We start from the raw sequence: 19,712 nt of genomic DNA, 5'->3' as shown, positions 1-19,712 counted from the left end.
TGAGATTGGGATGAGATGCTCTTGAGATGGGGATGAGATGGTTTTGAGATTGGGATGAGATGCTCTTGAGATGGGGATGAGATGCTCTTGAGATTGGGATGAGAAGGTTTTGGGATGGGGATGAGATGCTCTTGAGGTCCCTTCCAGCCCCAACCAGTCTGGGATTCTGTGGAGAGTGAGGGAAGTGTTTTGGGCCCTTTCCTATGAGATTTCCCTTATCAAAAAGGAGAAATCTCCCTGCAGAGCAGCAGCCTCCTAATGTGAGAGCCAAGCCCTCCTCTGAAATTCCATTTCTAGGACAGACCCTCTGCAGCCCAGGCAGTGTTTAGGAGCAGCCCCCACTCCTCCATAGCCCCTTTTCCCATGAGAGCAGTGGGAATAGAGGAATTCCTCTGAAAAACTGAGGCTGCAGTGGGGAGCAACTCCTGGAGTCCTTTGAGGGACTCAGAGGCTGAACTCTGCCAACATTTGGGCTGGCTGAGCCAAGAGAGCACTGAAATATCCCTGTGCAATTCCTGCTGGGTGGCTGTGAGGCTGAGCTGATGAAATGCAGCTGTTCTGAGCAAGTGCAAGGACTCTGCAGTGTTTATTTTCTGTTACAACAATACTTTTATCTCTCTCTTTATATGAGGAGGGTTTGAGTCAGAAATCCCTTCCTGTGGCAGGGGGCTGGAAATAGAGCGTCTTTAGGGTCACTCCCAGCAGAATTCTCTGAGGGATCTGGGAGTCAGTAGTTGGCTGTTTGGGATGCTCTTTTTGCAGAGTCAGCTTTTCCTAGCATTCCTTAGGTGGCTCTTGGATATTCAAGGCTTTGTGGGATGGACAGAGCCAATCCCTCAGTGAAACTCTCCAGGACCAGGCACAGGACCAGGCACAGGATCAGGCACAGGACCAGGCACGGGATCAGGCACGGGATCAGGCACAGGATCAGGCACAGGATCAGGCACAGGACCAGGCACAGGATCAGGCACAGGATCAGGCACAGGATCAGGCACAGGATCAGGCACAGGACCAGGATCAGGATCAGGCACAGGATCAGGTACAGGATCAGGCACAGGATCAGGCACAGGACCAGGATCAGGACCAGGTACAGGATCAGGCACAGGATCAGGTACAGGATCAGGCACAGGATCAGGCACAGGATCAGGCACAGGATCAGGCACAGGACCAGGTACAGGACCAGGTACAGGACCAGGTACAGGATCAGGCACATGATCAGGCACAGGATCAGGCACAGGACCAGTACGATCAGGCACGGATCGCACAGGATCAGGCACAGACCGGCACAGGACCAGCACAGGATCAGGCACAGACCGGCACAGGACCAGGCACAGGACCGACGGATCAGGCACGGATCGTACAGTCAGGCACAGGATCCAGTCGTCACAGGCCAGTACAGGTACAGATCGCACGGATCAGGCACAGACCGTACAGGCAGCACGGATCAGGCCAGACCAGGCACAGACAGGCACAGATCAGGCACAGGACCAGGCACAGGACCAGGCACAGGACCAGGTACAGGATCAGCACAGGATCAGGTACGGATCAGGCACAGGACCAGGCACAGGACCAGGCACGGGATCAGGCACAGGACCAGGTACAGGACCAGGTACAGGATCAGGCACATGATCAGGCACAGGATCAGGTACAGGATCAGGCACAGGATCAGGCACAGGACCAGGCACAGGATCAGGCACAGGACCAGGCACAGGATCAGGCACAGGACCAGGTATAAACCCTCACCTGCACTTAGGAGGAGGATCCCATCCCCACGAGGCTGCAAAGGGCTTTTTTTGGAGGAGATCGTGAGGGGCTCTGACTGCTCTCAGGATCAAAAGTCCTTCGGGGGAGCTGGAGCCAGCCTGGTGCTGACTTGAAAACAAACCCCAGAGAGGGAGCTGAAATAAATGGCTTCGTCTGGCACGGTGTCTCCTCAAATTGAAAGCCAGTTCCTGCATAATTCAACAGGCATTACTGTGAACAAGGATGTGTGTTGCATCTAAATAGAAGCAGGAGGCCTGTTGAAATGCCCTGTTATTGTCGAGCACGAGGTGACATTTGTAGCAGGTTTAGCAGATGGATGAGATCAGCAGCTCCCGGTGACGAGGCCACCACGGGATCAGGAGAGGGAAGACAGAGGAGCTGCTGCCCTTCCCCAGGGCCCAGGTGATGGAAAGGCAGACAAATCGAGGCCCTGATAAACACAGGGAGAGCACGAGCTGGTTGCTGCTGGCCTCGTGTGCTGGGTGCTTTGATTTGTGCCTCTGCACTCAGGCTGGTCACCTGCAGGGACATTTCCAGCTGGGCTGGGGGTGGCAGGGTGATTTAGGGATTAGCACGCTTGTCTCCCACATAGAATGGGTCAGAGGGACCTTAAAATCATCCTAAAAGAGCCTTGCACTATCCCAGGTTGCTCCAAGCTCCATCCAGCCTGGCCTTGAGCTCTTCCAGGGATGGAGAAGCCATCTGGGTACCCTGTGCCAGGGCCTCCCCACCCTCCCAGGGAAGGATTTTTCCCCAATATCTGCTCTAACCCCACTCTCTTGTAGTTCAAATCCATTCCCCCTCGTCCTTGTGTCTGTGGCTTGTCCCTGGCCCGGGGGGTGGCTTTGCCTCTCCCCCACACCTTGGCAATTTGGGCTCCTGCCCTTCAAGCACGCTCTGGCCAAAAGGCAAAGCCTGGAACTGAGAGCTGTCCTCCCCATTAGGTCCTAATTAGGTCTGGTTTCAGGTCCCCGTTTTGTGGGAGATGCCTGCAGGCTGCAGTTTTCCAGGAGGATCAGGTGCCCTTGGGCTCTGTCACACGGTGCCCTTGCTGTTTACTGCAGGAGGGGAGGGGTTTGCTTTCCGTGCACAGGGAGGGTTTCCAGCACTGCCCTGGGGCCAGGCAGGGCCCTCTGGACACTTTTAGCTGCTTCTGACGCCCCAGTGATCAGGTTCTGCCAGGAAGAGCCCTGGTGGTTCCAGGAATTGCCATCTGAGGTGGAACTGAAGCCGAGGATGAGGCTTTGGAGCACCAGAGCCTGGGGACAGCTTGTGCTGTCAGGGACAGGGCTGGGGCACCTGGAGCCCCTGCTCGAGGTGACAGCCTGCCCAGGAGCCAGCCCTGATGAGAGCTTTGGCAAAAACATCTGATTTACCTAAATTACCCTTTTTTGTGGGGCTCTGCAGGGTCGCTGCTGCAAGGGTTGGGCTCTGCTGGAGGATAAGGTGTGATCCCCATCCCACCTCACCTGGATGCCAGGATTCTTCACCTGGCTGAGCAAACTGGGATATCTTGAGGGATGTTCATGGTCTGTGGTGTCCCTTCTGCCCCTTCCTGCCTCTCCCAGTGCTTCCAGTGAAACCTGAACCCTGCAAAGCTCCTCCTCAAAGCTTGTCCAGGGGAAATCCCAGGAAAAGCCCAGTCCCTGCCCACCTCTCCTTCCTCAGGGAAGAGCCCCATTTCCCTGGGAGTGACACTGCCCTGCCCTTGCAGCCCTGGGGGAGCTGCTGGAGGGGGTGGGACAGGGGGGGCAGATGCCAGCGTGGTGCCAGCCTGTGCCCATCCATCTCTGCACGCGACAGGTGGAAACCCTTCCCGGGCACCTGCCCTGAGCCTGCCAAACCCTGGCTATTTTAGGGATGGGAGATGTTGGCCACTGAGGCACAGAGCTTTGGGTTTGCTGCCAGGGGACTGGGCAGGGCTCTGAGGGACACAGGGTCCTGCTCTGCCCAGCCTGGGATGTGCCACAGGGTACCCTGACATCCCTGTCTGCCCTCCCTCTGAATTCACAGCCCTTCCCCCTGCAAGCCAGCTTCTCCTGCAGGGTGGAAAGTGCTCTTTTCAGGCCGTGGAGAGAAGCTGATTGCACAGTGCAAGCTGCTGGGTATCAGCAGGGGTTCCAGAGGGAGATGGGAAGGGCTCATTCATCCCTGTGCAGAGAGGCAAACCCTCCAAACTCACTTGGAGCAGCGAGCTCAGCCTTCCCCAGGGTTAAACAGGCTCTTCCAGTTCCTAATCACAAATCCACTTGAGCTGTGAGCAGTTCCTTTAAACAGGGATTTGGTGTGTTTAGGCTGACTGTCCTCCTTGAGAGCAGATGGTTTCTGTTAGTGGGTAATATTTCAAAGGAAAGGGGTTTTCTCTTTTTTTTCTTTTCTTTCCTTTTTTTTTTTTTTTTTTTTTTTCCCTGTAATGCCCCCTCTGGTGTTGGTTTATCCAGCTGAGAGATGCTGGAGTCTGCCCTTCCCCAGGATTCATCAGTCAGGGTGATGGATTTGGAGTCTCAGCACTCCCAATTCCCATGTTGGGGCTTGCTAAAAACAATTACAACCCTTGTGGTGGAGCAGCCAAATCACTTCCTTTGCCTGTGAGTGATAACACCCACCTCAGGCATGGCAGGCAGGCTGCTCTTCAGCCTCTCTTTTCCTCACTCTGCCTTTTCCAAGCTTTTCCATCTCTTTTTAAATTCATTTTCAAATTTTATTTTTTTTTTGGCAGCCCAACGACCCGGTGACAAACATCTGCCAGGCAGCAGACAAACAGCTCTTCACCCTGGTGGAGTGGGCCAAGAGGATCCCCCACTTCTCAGAGCTGCCCCTGGATGACCAGGTCATCTTGCTCAGAGCAGGTGAGTGACATCTGTCCCCACGTGGGCAGGGCTCAGCGTCCCCTGGGACAGGTTGTACCCTCAGATTCAGGCCCTGGCAGCTTGAAAATCTTGAATTGATTTTGGATGGACTCGTGTAGTTCAGTTTTTAAGCAGGATTTTGAAGGCCTTCCATGGGATGTGTTGGTGAATTGGATCCAAAGTGTGAAAAATGGCCCAGCTTCATCTCTGACCCATGAGGAGCTCAGAGATGGGTGCTGGGTGAGTTAAACCAAAGGGGTTAAACTCTGCCTGCCTCCCAAACTGAGGCTTGAAAGACCAAGCTGGCTCAGGCCCCCGTGAAATTTCATCAAACTGAAATGTTTGATCTCATAATTAAAACCAGAAAGGAGAGAAAAGTACATCTCACTTCTTCTCCCACCCACCAAGATGAAAATAGAGCTCTCAGGGCTTATTTTAAATTTTCTTGTGCAGCAGGGGGGCTGCAGGAGCAGCATTTGGGAGGTGGAAGCAGTTGGTTGTGGGAAGGGTCTTCCCCTGTTGAGTGAATTCAGGCTCCTGCTGCTGCTCAAAGCTCCTGGAGGGCAAGAAACCAGGAGCAGAGCTTGGGGAGGATGTGTTGGAGGCATGAAGCTCTTTGTAAGACGTTGAAGTCCTTGGTACTTTTAAAATTCCTTTCATTTCCCCCAAATTCACTTTTGTCCAGGTCCTGCACCCTTCCAGGATGGCTCCTGCAGCCTCTGGGGGAAGGTGCTCCATGGATTTTGCCAGAGCTGGCTCTGGGCCCTTGGGAACATCCAAAGTGTGGATTTGAAGAGGATTTCTAGAGCCTCTTGTGAGAGGGGATGAGCAGGGAAGCCTCTCTGAGGGGATCTTTGAGGGTTTTCTGCACAGAGCTGGATTCAGACAAAGCTCCTTTTGGGAAGGGGAGCCCAGCCCCACCATGGCAGTCCCAGGTTTTCCTCTCTCTTCAGCAGAATGCTGATTAAAACTGGAGCTGGAGAGCTCCTGACCTGTGTTCTGTGTTTGTCACCTGCTCCACACAGCAGGAGAGGGGCTGCCAACCCCCTCACACCCCAAATTTCCTGGTGGCTCCAGCCCTGAGGCTGCTGAGCAGCTCCCTGGAGCTCCCTGCTCCAGACACCTCTGCCAGGGCCTCAGATAACCTTCCCCAGGCCTTGCAGCCTGTGGCTGGATCTATTATTGAGTGGCCTGCTGAGAACAGCTGCCCATGAAATATTGAAGCATTAAAATCCAGCTAAGAGCCTCGGTCAGGCATCCTGGGAGGAAAACAAGTGGAGCACACAGCTCTGGAGGAGCAGTGCTGCATGGGCTGGCAGCAGCTCTCCTCAAATCCTGAATCATTTAAAAACACTCCCTCTCCGAGCTGTTGGGAAGGGAAGGAAACCTGATTTTTTTTTTTTTTTAATTATTTTTAAGCGTGTTTTCCACCAGTTTTCTTGTTTCCAAGCTGAAACAGAAATAACCTGATGTTTTCTCAGCCTGGTAGAGGATGCTGAGTGTTACATCCCTGCAGCTGGCTTGGTGGGGAAACTTGGCAGAGGAATGGATTGGCACAGTGACCACTGCTCTGCCAGGGTGCCTTCCCTGTGCCAGAGGAGCCAGAGCAGCCCTGGAGGCTGCAGCCACCCTGTTGGGTGAGAAGGGAGGCACAGAGGCACAGAGAGCTCTGCCCTGTCCCTCCAGAGCTTGGCTGGAGTGCACAACTCTCAGGGGACACTGGGTTGGGCTCCAGTTCCAGTTTGCTGCCTGTGGTTATGGGGGATTTTCCCACCTTGGAAAGCCAAGGTGGGAAAATCTTCCCCATTTCAGCTGCAGCATCCCAGCTCTGCATGGGAACAATCCAGGGGAAGGATGCTGATGAATCCAGCTTGGGGTGGGTGTGAGAGCCAGCTCTGGTTCCTGTTGGTTGGAGCTGCTGTGGGGCTGTGTGTGACAAATTCCCATGGATCTGGCTCTGGAGTTCCTCTTCCTCCCAGGAGCTCTGCAGGCTCCTTCTCCTCCATCCCCCTCTATCAGGAGCCTTTGTGAGAGATTTCCCAAAGTGACAGTGCCAGGAGGGTGACAGTGCCACCTGTACAATGACATTGGACAAACCAACAGTTTGTCAAATTTCTTCTATAGAAGAATGCAAAACAAACAGTTCCAGTTTGCTGCCTGTGGTTATGGGGGATTTTCCCTGCTTGCCTCTGTCTTGGCAGCTCTTTGGGAAAACCAAGGTGGGAAAATCTTCCCCCTTTCAGCTGCAGCATCCCAGCTCTGCATGGGAACAATCCAGGGGAAGGATGCTGATGAATCCAGCTTGGGGTGGGTGTGAGAGCCAGCTCTGGTTCCTGTTGGTTGGAGCTGCTGTGGGGCTGTGTGTGACAAATTCCCATGGATCTGGCTCTGGAGTTCCTCTTCCTCCCAGGAGCTCTGCAGGCTCCTTCTCCTCCATCCCCCTCGGGTTTCAGTGTTGCAATCCCTGTGAAAGTGCCAGGCCTCACCCAGTAAATAGCCAAAGAAATGTTCCCGTGCCTGGGGTGGAAACATCCTGTGGCCACTTAGGAAGGAGTGAACTTTATTCCTTGTCAGCATTCCTGATGGCACAGCCCAGGGCTGCAGCAAAGGTGAATTCAGCACACATGGGCCTTGTGCTTATTCCAGGCTGTGAGATGAGTTCTTGTGACAGGAGAGGTGAGGGATATTGCTGTGTTGCTTTTCCAGCCTGGGGAAAAAAACCCAAAATCCAAATATGCTGAGGTTTCTGGACCAGAACTCCGAGACATGTTTAGGCCAGGGGTGTCGCAGAAGACCCCATCTTGTCTTACTGAAGATGCTGCTCCTGGCTGGAAGTCACCCACATTCCCACCCTTCAAGCCTGGCAGCATTTCCTCTCCTTGGGGCTTTGTCTCAGGAATTCTTGAGCTCAGCCTGTGATGGATTTAGGAATTGAAGAGGTGTTGGAGTGGGAAGGGGAGCTGGAAGGTGTGGAGGTCCCATCTCCCTTCCCTTCCCTGCAGGTCTGGGCTCTGAGGATGTCCTTCCTCTATCCCAGAGCAGCTGATAACACCAAAATCTGTTTTCCAGGCAGCTGTGGGAGCAGTCACAGCCGTGGGGCTGTGCAGAGAACAGACCCAATCCCTCCCAGCACTTTCGTGGCGGGAGCAGCAAACCCACAAATAAATCCAGAGATTCCATGGTCCCTTTTTCAGGGCTCAGGGCTGGGGGATGACCTGCTCAGGATGGCCTGAGGAGGAGCTGATGGCCAGTGCTGATAGAGCTGGAGCTGCTGGGAGCTGAGGGCAGAGGGAGCTCAGGGCTCCACACCCCCAGAGCTTGGGGCAGAGCTGTTTGCTCAGTGTCTGCACGGTTTATAGAGGAAGCTGCTCCCCTTATTAGCTTTATTTTTAGTGCTCTGGGTTCCTGATGGTTTTTTTCCTTCCCTGACATCCAAGAAAAAGCTGGCTCCCCCTTCCTTTCCCACATCCAGCCACGTTCCTGCACCAAAGGCTCCTGTTAGAGGGGTGATGGTAGAGAGGAGACTTCCCTGAGGATCCCACGGCTGTAACCTGCAGCCTTGTTGCTTTGATTTTTTAAGATTTTTTAAGATTTTTTAAGATTTTTTAAAATATTTTTTTAAGATTTTTAAAGATTTTTTTAAGATTTTTTAAGATTTTTTAAGATTTTTAAGATTTTTTAAGATTTTTTAAGATTTTCAAAGCCTTCTGATGTTCACAATCTCGTAACAAAATTTCTCCCAGGCTTTCTGTAAATAACTCATTGTTTTGCATTCTTCTATAGAAGAAACTTGACAAACTGTTGGTTTGACCAGTGCCATTGGAGAGGTGGCACTGTCACTTTGGGAAATCTCTCACAAAGGCTCCTGTTAGAGGGGAGACTTCCTGAGGATCCCACAGCTCTAACCTGCACCCTTGTTGCTTTGATTTTCTAAGATTTTATAAGATTTTCAAAGCCTTCTGATGTTCACAATCTCGTAACAACATTTCTCACACACTTTGTGTAAATACCTTATTGTTTTGTATTATTTTATGGAAGAAGAGAAATTTGATGGGCTGTTGGTTTGACCAGTGCCATTGGAGAGGTGGCACTGTCACTTTGGGAAATCTCTAACAAAGGCTCCTGATAGAGAGGTGATGTTAGAGAGGAGACTTCCCGAGGATCCCACGGCTCTGACCTGCAGCCCCTGTGGTTCTCTCCTGCCCAGGCTGGAACGAGCTGCTGATTGCCTCCTTCTCTCACCGCTCCATCGCCGTGAAGGACGGGATCCTGCTGGCCACGGGGCTGCACGTGCACAGGAACAGCGCCCACAGCGCCGGCGTCGGGGCCATCTTCGACAGGTATCCATTTCTGTGTTCCTATAGAAAAATATAGAAAATTCTATGGATTTATTGATTTCTGTATTCCTATAGAAAAAATATAGAAAATTCTATGTATTTGTCGATTTCGGTATTCCTATAGAAAAATATAGAAAATTCTATTATTGTCAATTTCTGTATTCCTATAGAAAAATATAGAATATTCTATGTATTTATCAATTTCTGTATTCTTATAGAAAATATAGAAATTCTATATATTTATCAGTTTCTGTATTCTTATAGAAGAATGTAGAATATTCTATATATTTATCAATTTCTGTATTCTTATAGAAGAATATAGAGTATTCTATATATTTATCAATTCCTGTATTCTTATAGAAGAATAGGGAATATTCATCTATATGTTTATCAATTTCTGTATTCTTATAGAAAAATATAGAATATTCTATATATTTATCAATTTCTGTATTCTTATAGAAGAATGTAGAATATTCTCTATATATTTATCAATTTCTGTATTCTTATAGAAAAATATAGAATATTCTATATATTTATCAATTTCTGTGTTCTTATAGAAGAATGTAGAATATTCTATATATTTATCAATTTCTGTATTCTTATAGAAGAATGTAGAAGCTGATAAATAGCTTTTAGGAGCATAAGACTATTGTGGGCCTCCTGTTCTGAAACCAGTTGAGGACAGGGAATGGGAATTCTACCAAGGGTTCATTTGTCATATTTGCACTGGAAAGGTCAGAACGAGGAAGGCTTCATTTACTTCCTCATTTTGGGACCCCTCCCCTTGAAAGGGACCACCAACCCATTTCAAGGAACAAACTACTCATGCTTAATGGCTTCTGAACTAATTACCATGCTTAATAGCTTCTGAACTAATTAGCACACGGAGCGGGGAATGGGATGTGCCAAAGTTATGACTCAACAGCATCAGGGATGGAGGGCTGGGGTTCCATCCAACCACCTCACCTGGACATCCCCATCCCTGTCTCCATCCCAAACTGCCTCCATTCCTGCCTCAGGGGTCTGAGGAACCCGGGATGAGGGAGTCCATGCCATGAAAACACAAGGAGAAAACCCCTCCTTGAAACCTGCAAAAAACCCAACAGCCCCAAGCAGGGAGGAGGCTGCAAAAACCCAAGAGCCCCAAGCAGGGAGGAGGCTGCAAAAACCCAACAGCCCCAAGCACAGAGGAGGCTGCAAAAACCCAACAGCCCCAAGCAGGGAGGAGGCTGCAAAAACCCAACAGTCCCAAGCACAGAGAAGGCTGCAAAAACCCAAGAGCCCCAAGCAGGGAGGAGGCTGCAAAAACCCAACAGCCCCAAGCACAGAAGAGGCTGCCCAGGACAAAAACCCAACAGCCCCAAGCACAGAGGAGGCTGCAAAAACCCAAGAGCCTCAAGCACAGAGGAGGCTGCAAAAACCCAACAGCCCCAAGCACAGAGGAGGCTGCCCAGTGCAAATCAAAGTCCCTTCCATGGGGTCCAGATGCCTTCTAACGTTAGGAGGAGGCCACTCCTTTGTTCCTTTTCATCTCTAATTGGACCAAGACGTGATTTTATTTGCACAATGAGAAGGCCCCAGCGATACTCAGCAGGTTCCACAGGCGTGTCCCGAGGGCTCTTTAATCTCAGGCTTTGGGAAAGTGTTTGAAAGCCAGGCTTGCAGGGTGTTTGACCCACAGTGTGGCTCCAGACGCTGCTGAATTGCTGATTTCTCTCCCTGAGACTCATCTTGAGTTGAAACCAAATCACCTTTGCTGCTCTGCTCTGTGAGGAAATTGTTCTTCGGACCTGGGTGACATCATTTGTTCCTGTGAGGTCATAAGTGCAAGATCATGGCTTTGCTGCAGGATCTAACATGAAAAACTGGGCAATCAGTGGAAAATATTTCAAGACCGACACCTTCAGTAAGAGCAAAGGGAGCAATAAAAATTACCAGCAGAGGAAATTACTTTTAGGTACCTGTTGGGGTGGGTTTTTATTGTTATTTTTTATTTTTAGGCAGCTTTCTCAGGTGCCAGAGCCTCTCAGTGAATGGATGAAGGTGGTTTTTATGGTCCCTGTTGTATCTCACAGGAACTATTGATGTTCCTAATGAGCTATTTTTTGATGGAGGAGGAAAATGAGGCCACATCCTCAGCTGGTACCGTCCCCAACTTCGTTAAACGTGACCGGAGCGTCTCGCTCTGCCTCTGACACCTGGGCCTTTTCATTCCTTTATTTTTTTTTATTTTATTTTTATCTTTATTTCATGCTGACTCTGTGCTTTCTCTGTCCTTTTGCAGAGTACTGACAGAACTGGTGTCCAAAATGAGGGACATGCTGATGGACAAGACAGAGCTGGGCTGCCTGCGAGCCATCGTCCTCTTCAACCCCGGTACGTGCCTGGCTCTGCTCTCCTGGCCCCTCTTGGCTGCCCTCCTGTCCCCCTGGCTCCTTTCCTTCCCCCAAAAAGCCCTGTTGGAAATAGCAGAGGGCTATAGGGCAGGAGGGCAGGCAGGGGTGAAAGTTGGTTTGGTTTGGAAAGGATCTTCCAGCTCATCTTGTTCCAAACCTCCTGCCATGGGCAGGGGCACCTTCTGCTGTGCCAGGTTGATCCAAGCCACATCCAGCCTGGCCTTGGGCACTTCCAGGGATGGGGCAGCCATCTGAGCACCTTGGGCAGGGCCTCCCCACCCTCCCAGGGAAGGATTTCTTCCCAAAATCCAATCTAAGCCTACTCTTTTTCAGTTTACAGCCGTTCCCCCCTGTCCTGTCAGCTCTCCCCCTTTCAGAGTGACTGTGAAAAGAAAGTTCAGGTGCTTGAGGGAGTTGTTCCTGAACTGAAACAAAGTGGAATCTAGATGTTGTTGAAGAGAAAAATCTGGATTAGAGCAACGCCAGAGCATGGAGATTATTGTCTGTGCTTCCCAACCTCATCATCCAAGGGCTTTTATTACCTGCATTTCTGGAAAAGCCCTTTGCAGACCTGGAGAGGCTGAAAGACATCAGATGTGCTCATAAAATAAACAAAACCTTCAATTTTTGACCACAGTGTCACAGACTCTGGGAGGGTCACGCTGCTCCCTTCTCCCTCTCAGCCCCAGCTGCCCAAGGGAAGGGGAAGGTTCAGTGCCAGGGATTTTCTCCAGCATTCCAGGGAGCAAATCCCTGTGCAGCAGGAGCCAGCCTGCACATACCTGCACAGCTCTCTGGATTTCAGGGGGGATCAGAGCAGACCAGATGGCAGCCAAGGACAAACCTCTCCATCCACCACCCACCCTGCCCTCCCTGAGCACAGTTTGTGGATTGTTTTTGGAATCCAGCTCCTTGCCTGGATTTTCCCACCACAGCCAGGCCATGCTGTTCCAGCAGGGTTTATTACAATTTCTTCGGTTTGTTTTTCTTCTTGACCAGTTTGGGTTTTTTTTTTTTTTTTTTAGTCCCCTCTCCTTGTAATCAGCAGTAATTTATTGTCTGTAATTTGGGATTAGCCATTTAAGGTCAAAGAAGGGGAATCTGGAGAGGTTCCCGTGGCACATGTGCTTGGGGATATCGATTTCTGCACTGTCCCTCTCACCCTGCTAAAAACAGATCCTCACTGGGCCCTGTCCTGGGGGCTGTGCCAGAGCAGGGGCTTCTCCTTCAGCCCCACCAGCCCAGAGAAACCCTTCCAAATGAGGCTCTGGAATGAGCCAGAGCATTTGGGGCTGGGCTGTGAGGTGAGGAAAACTCTGTAATAGTGGGGCAAACCTCTGAGTGCTCCCCAAATCCCTGGAGCTCAGAGGTTGCAGCCACACTTTGGTGGGGCTGGAAGCGATGGAGGGAGTGCACAGAGGGGTTGCTGCCTGCCTGGGAAGCCTGGAGGTGTTTGCCTGATGGTTTTTTCGTTGCCTTTCAGACTCCAAGGGGCTGTCGAACCCGGCGGAGGTGGAGGCGCTGCGGGAGAAGGTGTACGCGTCGCTAGAGGCTTACTGCAAACACAAATACCCCGACCAGCCCGGCAGGTGAGCTCCCTGTGCCCCTCCTCCTGCACCCTCCCCTCCTCCAAACCCCCTGCAATGGCTGCTGCAGCTCCCAGGCTCCCCTCTCTGCTCTGGGCTCTCCATTCCCAACCATTCCCTGCGGATAAATCCCTCCTTTCTACCCGCTCCAGCTCTGAGCATCCCTAAAACCCCTCCCCTGTGCAGTGCACAGAGCTCTTTATTCCCCTGCCAGGAAATCCAGCAAGGTGGGCAGACCTGAGGAGCCCCAGCTCCCTCAGCCCCAGCAGTGGGATGAGCCCATGTGGGAAGGGGGTATCATTTCCCTTTTGGAAACCGCGGCCAGCGAAACCGCAGCAAAAATAGGACTCACATGGAGTTAATTTTCGGTGGCAGATGAGCATCATTGCTGGGAAGTGAAAGCCTCAATTGATGCTCTTTTTCTCCCCTCCCTGCCTCCCCCAATCCAGCTGGGAATGGGAGGGGGAATTAGGAATGTGTTCCTGGACGGCTCCGGAGCTGAGTGGGCGCATTTTCCCAGCTACAGCCTGGAGCTGGCAACTGCCAGCTCAGTTCCTGACAGCTTCTTGAGAAACCAAGCAAAGCACTGGAAGCTGCTGCTGCTGCATGAATGGTGGGGGAAAACAGCCCAGGCCACTGGGATTTGCATCTCACCTGCATTCCTGGCCTGGTGGGGATGGTGGGGTGAAAAAGGAGCTTCCACAGCAGAGGGTGCCCTCAGAGGTGATGCTGGGTTTGGGTTTTGCCCCACTTTGGGTCCCAGATGAAGGAAGGTGTGCTGTGCAGGGATTTCTGGGATGTTGCTGGTTGGTTTGAGGCAGGCAGAGTGAGGATGAGGGTGCCGTGGGGGTGTGTTTGGGTTGTGGGGAGCAGGGGGATTGAGGGATGAGCATGGGGCAGGGCTGTCACCTCTGCTCTTCCAGAAAGCTTTATTAATAAACTGCATTTCTGGAGCAAATCCAGAGCCAGACCCTGGACTCTGGATTGCAGAAGAGCTGTTTCTGGCACCAAGCTGCCTTGGGAATCATGGCCAGCAGCTCTTCTGGATGATTCCCTTGGTGGGGCGAGCTCTGGCTTTGCACATTGTGCAGGATCTGCAGCCTGGCACACGCAGGGGGTGGCACAGGGACAGCACCAGTCCTCAGCAGCTCCCCAGGGCTCTGCCTCAATGCTCTGTGGTGTTTGGGGGAGTGCTTAGAGCCCAGAAGCTGCACCAGGGGCTCTGCAATTTAATCTCTCACTGGCTTTGAGTGACCTCGGCCTGGGAACCTTCTTGTGTGGTGCTCACACCCAGCCTTGGTGACCTGAGAGGTTCTGCACGCTCAGGGATGTCCTGAGAGCTGTGCCTGGCCCTGCTGCCCCCCCTGCATCCCTCAGAGGTGCAGGGCAGTGGTGGCACCACCCCAGGTGCCTCAGGAGGGTGAACCCCTGGGCTGGGAGGTCGGGGTTGCACAAGAGCTCCCCAAAGTTCTCCCAAACCCTGGGCATCCTGCTGGCCCCCTGGCACACTGTGCTCACCAGCTGGGGCTGCAGACAGGTTCTCCCTGTGGTTGAGCCACGTCTGGGACCTTTCCCTGCTCCATGCTGTGGGATTTCTGGAATTCCCACCTTTTCAGGTGCCCCAAATCCCCATCCAGCAGCAGCTTGGAAACACCAAAAGGGAATTTTTCTGCACAGAGAGGCATTCCCAGGAAAATCCCAGCCCTGCTCCCCCCTTGCAGCCCCTGCTGCTCCACAGGGAGGGCTGGGTGCTTAGGTGACAGCCAGCAGCCTCAGGCAGTCAGGAATCAGGGCTCTCTTTTCCCCTCCCAGCCCTGGCACGTTGTGCTGTGGGCTGGTTATCTCACAGTTAAACATATCCGAGGGCTGCAGCCATCATCTGGTTTGGTTTAAAGTGAAACTTCCTGAATGGGATGGTAGGACTGATTTGTTTTTCCTGGCTCTGCTCCCACCATTCTCGCCAGCTCAGCAGAAACAAAAAAAACCCAAAAAACAGGGAGAGGGAATTGTGCATGCATGTAGAATATCTGTGTGCTTGTGCATGTCTCTGTGTGTGTGTTCTGCAAGGTCCCATTCTCCCTTTGCTGCTGCTCAAGCCCTGATTTTGCAGCAGGAAAAGCAGATGACCCTGCTGTGGCCATTAAAGGGTTTTTTTCCCTGGGCTGGGAGCACTCCCACAAGGAGATGACATCCAGTGGCACCTGGGCTGCTCCAAGGCGCTCTTGCAGGATCTGGTGGCTTTCTCCTGGCTCCACAGCTTCTTGTCACCCTCTGAGCCCACCAGCCAGCAGCTTTTCCCTGGTGAGGATGGCTGTGGATGGCTCACTGCCATCCCAACTTTTAGTGGCTGGAGAGCAGTGCCATGGATGTGGGAATGACAGGAGTTGTGATGGGCCAGAGGTAAAAGTGAAGGGATGGATTGGTTCTGCTGTGTTGAGGTGCTCAGCAAAGAAAAGTACAGAATGCACTGGGACCTAAAGAAAAGTACAGAATGCACTGGGACCTAAAGAAAAGTACAGAATGCACTGGGACCTAAAGTACAGAATGCACTGGGACCTAAAGAAAAGTAGATATTGCAGTGTGACCTAAAGAGAAGTATAGAATGCAGTGTGACCTAAAGTACAGAATGCAGTGTGACCTAAACTCAGGGTCCCCAGGCCTGCCTGCAGCTGGAGCTGGCAGCTGTGGGCACAGCTCTGTCACCCAAGGCCCTGCCCTGCTGTGACTCATGGGTACCACAAACTGCATTTTGGAGAGCTGCCTGGTATCCCCACCCCTCATTTGGGCTCTTAGGGTGGCGCCCAACGTTGGGCACCATTAGTGAGAGCCTGAATGAGGGACACGGATCTTCTGGAGCTGGCAGCTGTGGGCACAGCTCTGTCACCCACCCCCCTGCACTGCTGTGACACCTTGGATAGAACAAACTGCATTTTGGAGAGCTGCCTGGAGTCCCCCATCCCTCACCCATGTCTGACTGTGCCGTGTCTGTCTCCCCCCAGGTTTGCCAAGCTCCTGCTCCGCCTCCCAGCCCTGCGATCCATCGGCCTGAAATGCCTGGAGCACCTCTTCTTCTTCAAGCTAATAGGCGACACGCCCATCGACACCTTCCTGATGGAAATGCTGGAAGCGCCGCACCAAATGACTTAGAGAACTCTGCTGGGTCAGTCCCTCGCCCGGCCGGGCTCCCTCGGGGCCCTTCCTCTGCTTTCCTCGGCCCCAGCCCGTCCCTCCCTGCTGCCCCCAGGGCCACAGGCACCGTCTGCTCCGGGGCACCCCCGGCCTCCTCCTGGTCGCCTGCCCCCCTGTCCGTTCGCTGTCACTGCTGCGTCTCCAGACCTGCTCGCTGGTCCCCTGTGCTACTTGTAGAGGAGTGGGAGCGGAGAGAGCTTTGCCAACCCCTGCCCCCCCCGCAGGAGAGAGCTTTGCCAACCCCGTGCCATCAGGTTTGGGATGAGCCACCGCGGGGCTGGTGTCACCCCCGGCCCTCCCCTGGGCACAAGGACGGTGCCAGCCCTCGGGGGCAGCGGGGTTTGGACGAGCCGAGGGGAGTGGTTGGACTCTGCCAGATTTGCAGCTGGGCTATTTTCAGAGGATGGAGTTTTTTGGAAAAAAAAAAAAAAAAAAAAAAAAAAAAAAGAAAAGAGAAGAAGAAGACAAAAAAAAAAAAAAAAAAAGAAAAAAAAATTTCTATTTTTGGTTTCTAACTATTCTTAGTAGTCTCGGTAGTTACTTTGCGGAGGGAGAGGCCGTGCCCCCTGAATGAGTCACCCCTGGCTGCACAGAGCCTTCTCCTTCCACTTCAGAGCATTTGGGATTGAGCTGAATCCCCCCCAGAACACGAGGCTGTGCCACAGGAATGCCCTTTGGCCACCCCGCAGGGCACCTGGGCATCGCTGCCCACCCCAAAGGTGTGGACGTGAGCCAGCTGCAGCTCTTGCTTTAAGGCTGCCAGGGACTCCCCATGGCCCTTCCCCAGCTCCTGGGGGCTTGCTGGGCCCCCTGCCCCCAGCACAGCATCCCAGTACCTCCCAGTGCTGCCCCAGTACATCCCACTGTGACCCCACTCTGGGCTTTTGGGGTTTCAGCTCACTCAGGAGGCTGCTCCTGTTCCTTCAGCCCTGCCAAACACTGCAAGGCAGCAATTAGTGGGAGGGCTCGGCCAGGCTGGTTAATTGCAGCTGTTAATTAGTGGTGAAGGAAGAAGAGGGCTCCCCCTGCCCTGGATCTCCGCCGTGGGGGTGGGAGGGCCTGGCTGGGTGGGTGGGTGGGTGGGGGATGTGGCAGCAGCATCATCATCCCTGTCCTCTCCGGGATTCTGAGAGCACCCAAAGCACCTTGGCTTTTGCACAACCCTTTCCTTGAGTCTTGGTGACAGGATTTTGGGGGTTAGGGACAGGAATGTGCCCACGCCCCACGGGATGGGATTCCCCCAGGAGTGTGTGGCCAGCGAGGGAACCATCCCACTTCCCCTCCCTCTCATCAGGTGCCTCCTGTGCCCCACAAAAACACGAGTTGGAGAAAAAGCAAAGCAGAGGGAATGATGAGGGATGTTGGGAAGGGTTTTCCCCCTTGGCAGGATGGACACACTGTGCTGGGAGCTGAGGAGGAGGTGCCAGGGGCTTCCCCAACACTTCCATGTGCTTTGTCCTTTAAAAAGCAAAGGATGAGGTCCCAAAAATCTCTTCTTGCTCCCCGTGGTTTGCAGCTGGTTGAAAACTCCTTTGTTCCTGCAGGGGGATGGGGCAGCACCCACCACCCCACTCCCACCTCTGTTTTGGAGGGGACACCCTTGCCACCTGCCTGTTGCCATCCCAGCTGGCAGCTGGAGTGCCCAGCTCCGTCCCCTGCATCTCCAAAATAGAAAAAACCACTCAGGATTTAGGATTTCAGGTGGCAGCTCCCCCTGGGGCTGGCCCGAAGTGGCGAATCTGCAGAGGCAGGCAGAGCCTTGGCTCTGTTTCCCCAGCAGCCTGCAAGCCACTGAAAATATTATTAAACAGCTTCACCCTGCAAGAATTTGCCAAGAAAACGAGGCAGGAGAAATGAAATCTGGCGAGGGTGCCAGGAAACACGAGCAGGCTGTTCCCTGCCAGCGGGAGGCTGGCACAGCCCCGGGGGGTGCAGGGAGGTGGCAGAGCCCCCAGCCCGAGCCCACCCAGCCCCTGGGCAGCCCCCAGGCCCCAGGAGAAAGGAGCCTGGGACCTGCTTGGCACAGAGGAAAAGCTTTGGGGAAGTTGGTGGATGTTGCACTAGGATAAACCCGCTGGTCTCTGGTGGGTGGAGCCACTTTTCCATGGGGGATGGCTGGGGTGGGGCTCTTGGTGCTGTGGTGGCACAGTGGGAGCTCCCATCCCATCCCATCCCATCCCATCCCAATCTCATCTCATCCCACCCTGTCCCATCTCCTTTCATCCCATCCCTTTCCATTCTGTCACGTTCCATCATCTTCCATCCCGTTTTTTCCCATCTGTCCCCATCCCATCCCACCCTGTCCCATCCCATCCCATCCCATCCCATCCCATCCCATCCAGTCTTCATGCAGTTCCATCCCATCCCATCCCCATTAGGATCTGACCTTACAAAGCCAAGGGGGAGGCTTTGCAGGGCCCAGGCTCATCCCCATGCCTCAGTTTCCCTGCTGGAGCAGCACAGCCCCAATCCATGCCCGTGGTGGAGGGGATTTTGGGAAAGGCCGAGCCTTGTCCTGGGGATTTCACCTCTCAGCTGCTGAGAGGGAGTTGGGATTCCCTGAGCCCCTTCATCCCAGCCCTTCCCGTGGGAAGGAGAAGCTTTTGTGTGTTGGGAGCAGCCGGAGCAGCCTTAAAGCAACGAGCTTTGCATGAGTTTGGGTCTTTCCTTTGTATTCTTTTCACTCTGGGCTTGTATTTGTTGTTGTTGTTGTCCTCATCACGATAAGGCTGAGTGTGGAGAGGTGAGCCTGGCTGAAGGAAAACAAAAGGCACATTATTCCCTGGAGAGGTAGGACGTGGATTTCACCAGCTCTCAGTGCTCTTTGCAAAAATCTGCTTCCACTCTGGTGATCTGTTTGTAATGCTTATTTCAATTCCTTTTTGTTGGTGGGACAATCTTTAATTTTCTAAAGATAGCACAAACATCAGCCTTTCAGCCAGCTGCTGCACCCCTCGCTGCACGTTCCACCCACCCCATCCCCAGGCAGCACATCCCAAACCCCCCTGGCAGTGCCCAGCTCCCCTTGGCACTGCAGCTGCCCAGGAGTGCCCTTGGGGCTGCCAGGAGGGGGTGGAAACGCTGAGCCCTGGCCCTGCTCACCCCTCCATGGCAGTGGGGACAGCCCTGGCCTGGGCTGCTGACCCCAAAGCCAGGCTGGGAGTGACCCCAAAGCCAGGCTGGGAGTGACCCCAAAGCCAGGCTGGGGAACTGACCCCAAAGCCAGGCTGGGAGTGACCCCAAAGCCAGGCTGGGAGTGACCCCAAAGCCAGGCTGGGGAACTGACCCCAAAGCCAGGCTGGGAGTGACCCCAAAGCCAGGCTGGGAGCTGACCCCAAAGCCAGGCTGAGGAACTGACCCCAAAGCCAGGCTGGGAGTGATCCCAAAGCCAGGCTGGGGAACTGACCCCAAAGCCAGGCTGGGAGTGACCCCAAAGCCAGGCTGGGAGCTGTGCTGTCCCCAAAGCCAGGCTGGGAGCTGTGCTGTCCCCAAAGCCAGGCTCAGAGCTGTGCTGTCCCCAGAGCCAGTCCCAGAGCTGTGCTGTCCCCAAAGCCAGGCCCAGGCCCGTGCTGTCCCCTCCCTGCTCGGGGG

General features: G+C 53.3%; 1 protein-coding gene across 2 annotated transcripts in view; it reads left to right on the top strand.

Moving 5' to 3' along the window:
- RXRA (retinoid X receptor alpha) overlaps positions 1–16,578 on the top strand; it is a 103,786-nt gene extending 87,208 nt beyond the window's left edge. For both annotated transcript variants that reach the window (XM_009093369.4, XM_018917638.3), the window contains exons 6-10: positions 4,484–4,613; positions 8,821–8,953; positions 11,235–11,326; positions 12,830–12,935; positions 15,932–16,578. In XM_009093369.4, the coding sequence (XP_009091617.3) occupies positions 4,484–4,613; positions 8,821–8,953; positions 11,235–11,326; positions 12,830–12,935; positions 15,932–16,079 (609 nt within the window). In that variant the 3' untranslated portion in view covers positions 16,080–16,578. The remainder of the gene's footprint in view (positions 1–4,483; positions 4,614–8,820; positions 8,954–11,234; positions 11,327–12,829; positions 12,936–15,931) is intronic.
- The last annotated feature ends 3,134 nt before the right edge of the window (positions 16,579–19,712 follow it).

Source organism: Serinus canaria, chromosome 17, assembly GCF_022539315.1.
Source record: "Serinus canaria isolate serCan28SL12 chromosome 17, serCan2020, whole genome shotgun sequence".
Classification (NCBI taxonomy): Eukaryota; Metazoa; Chordata; class Aves; order Passeriformes; family Fringillidae; genus Serinus; species Serinus canaria.
This window is presented reverse-complemented; position numbering and strand designations above follow the sequence as displayed.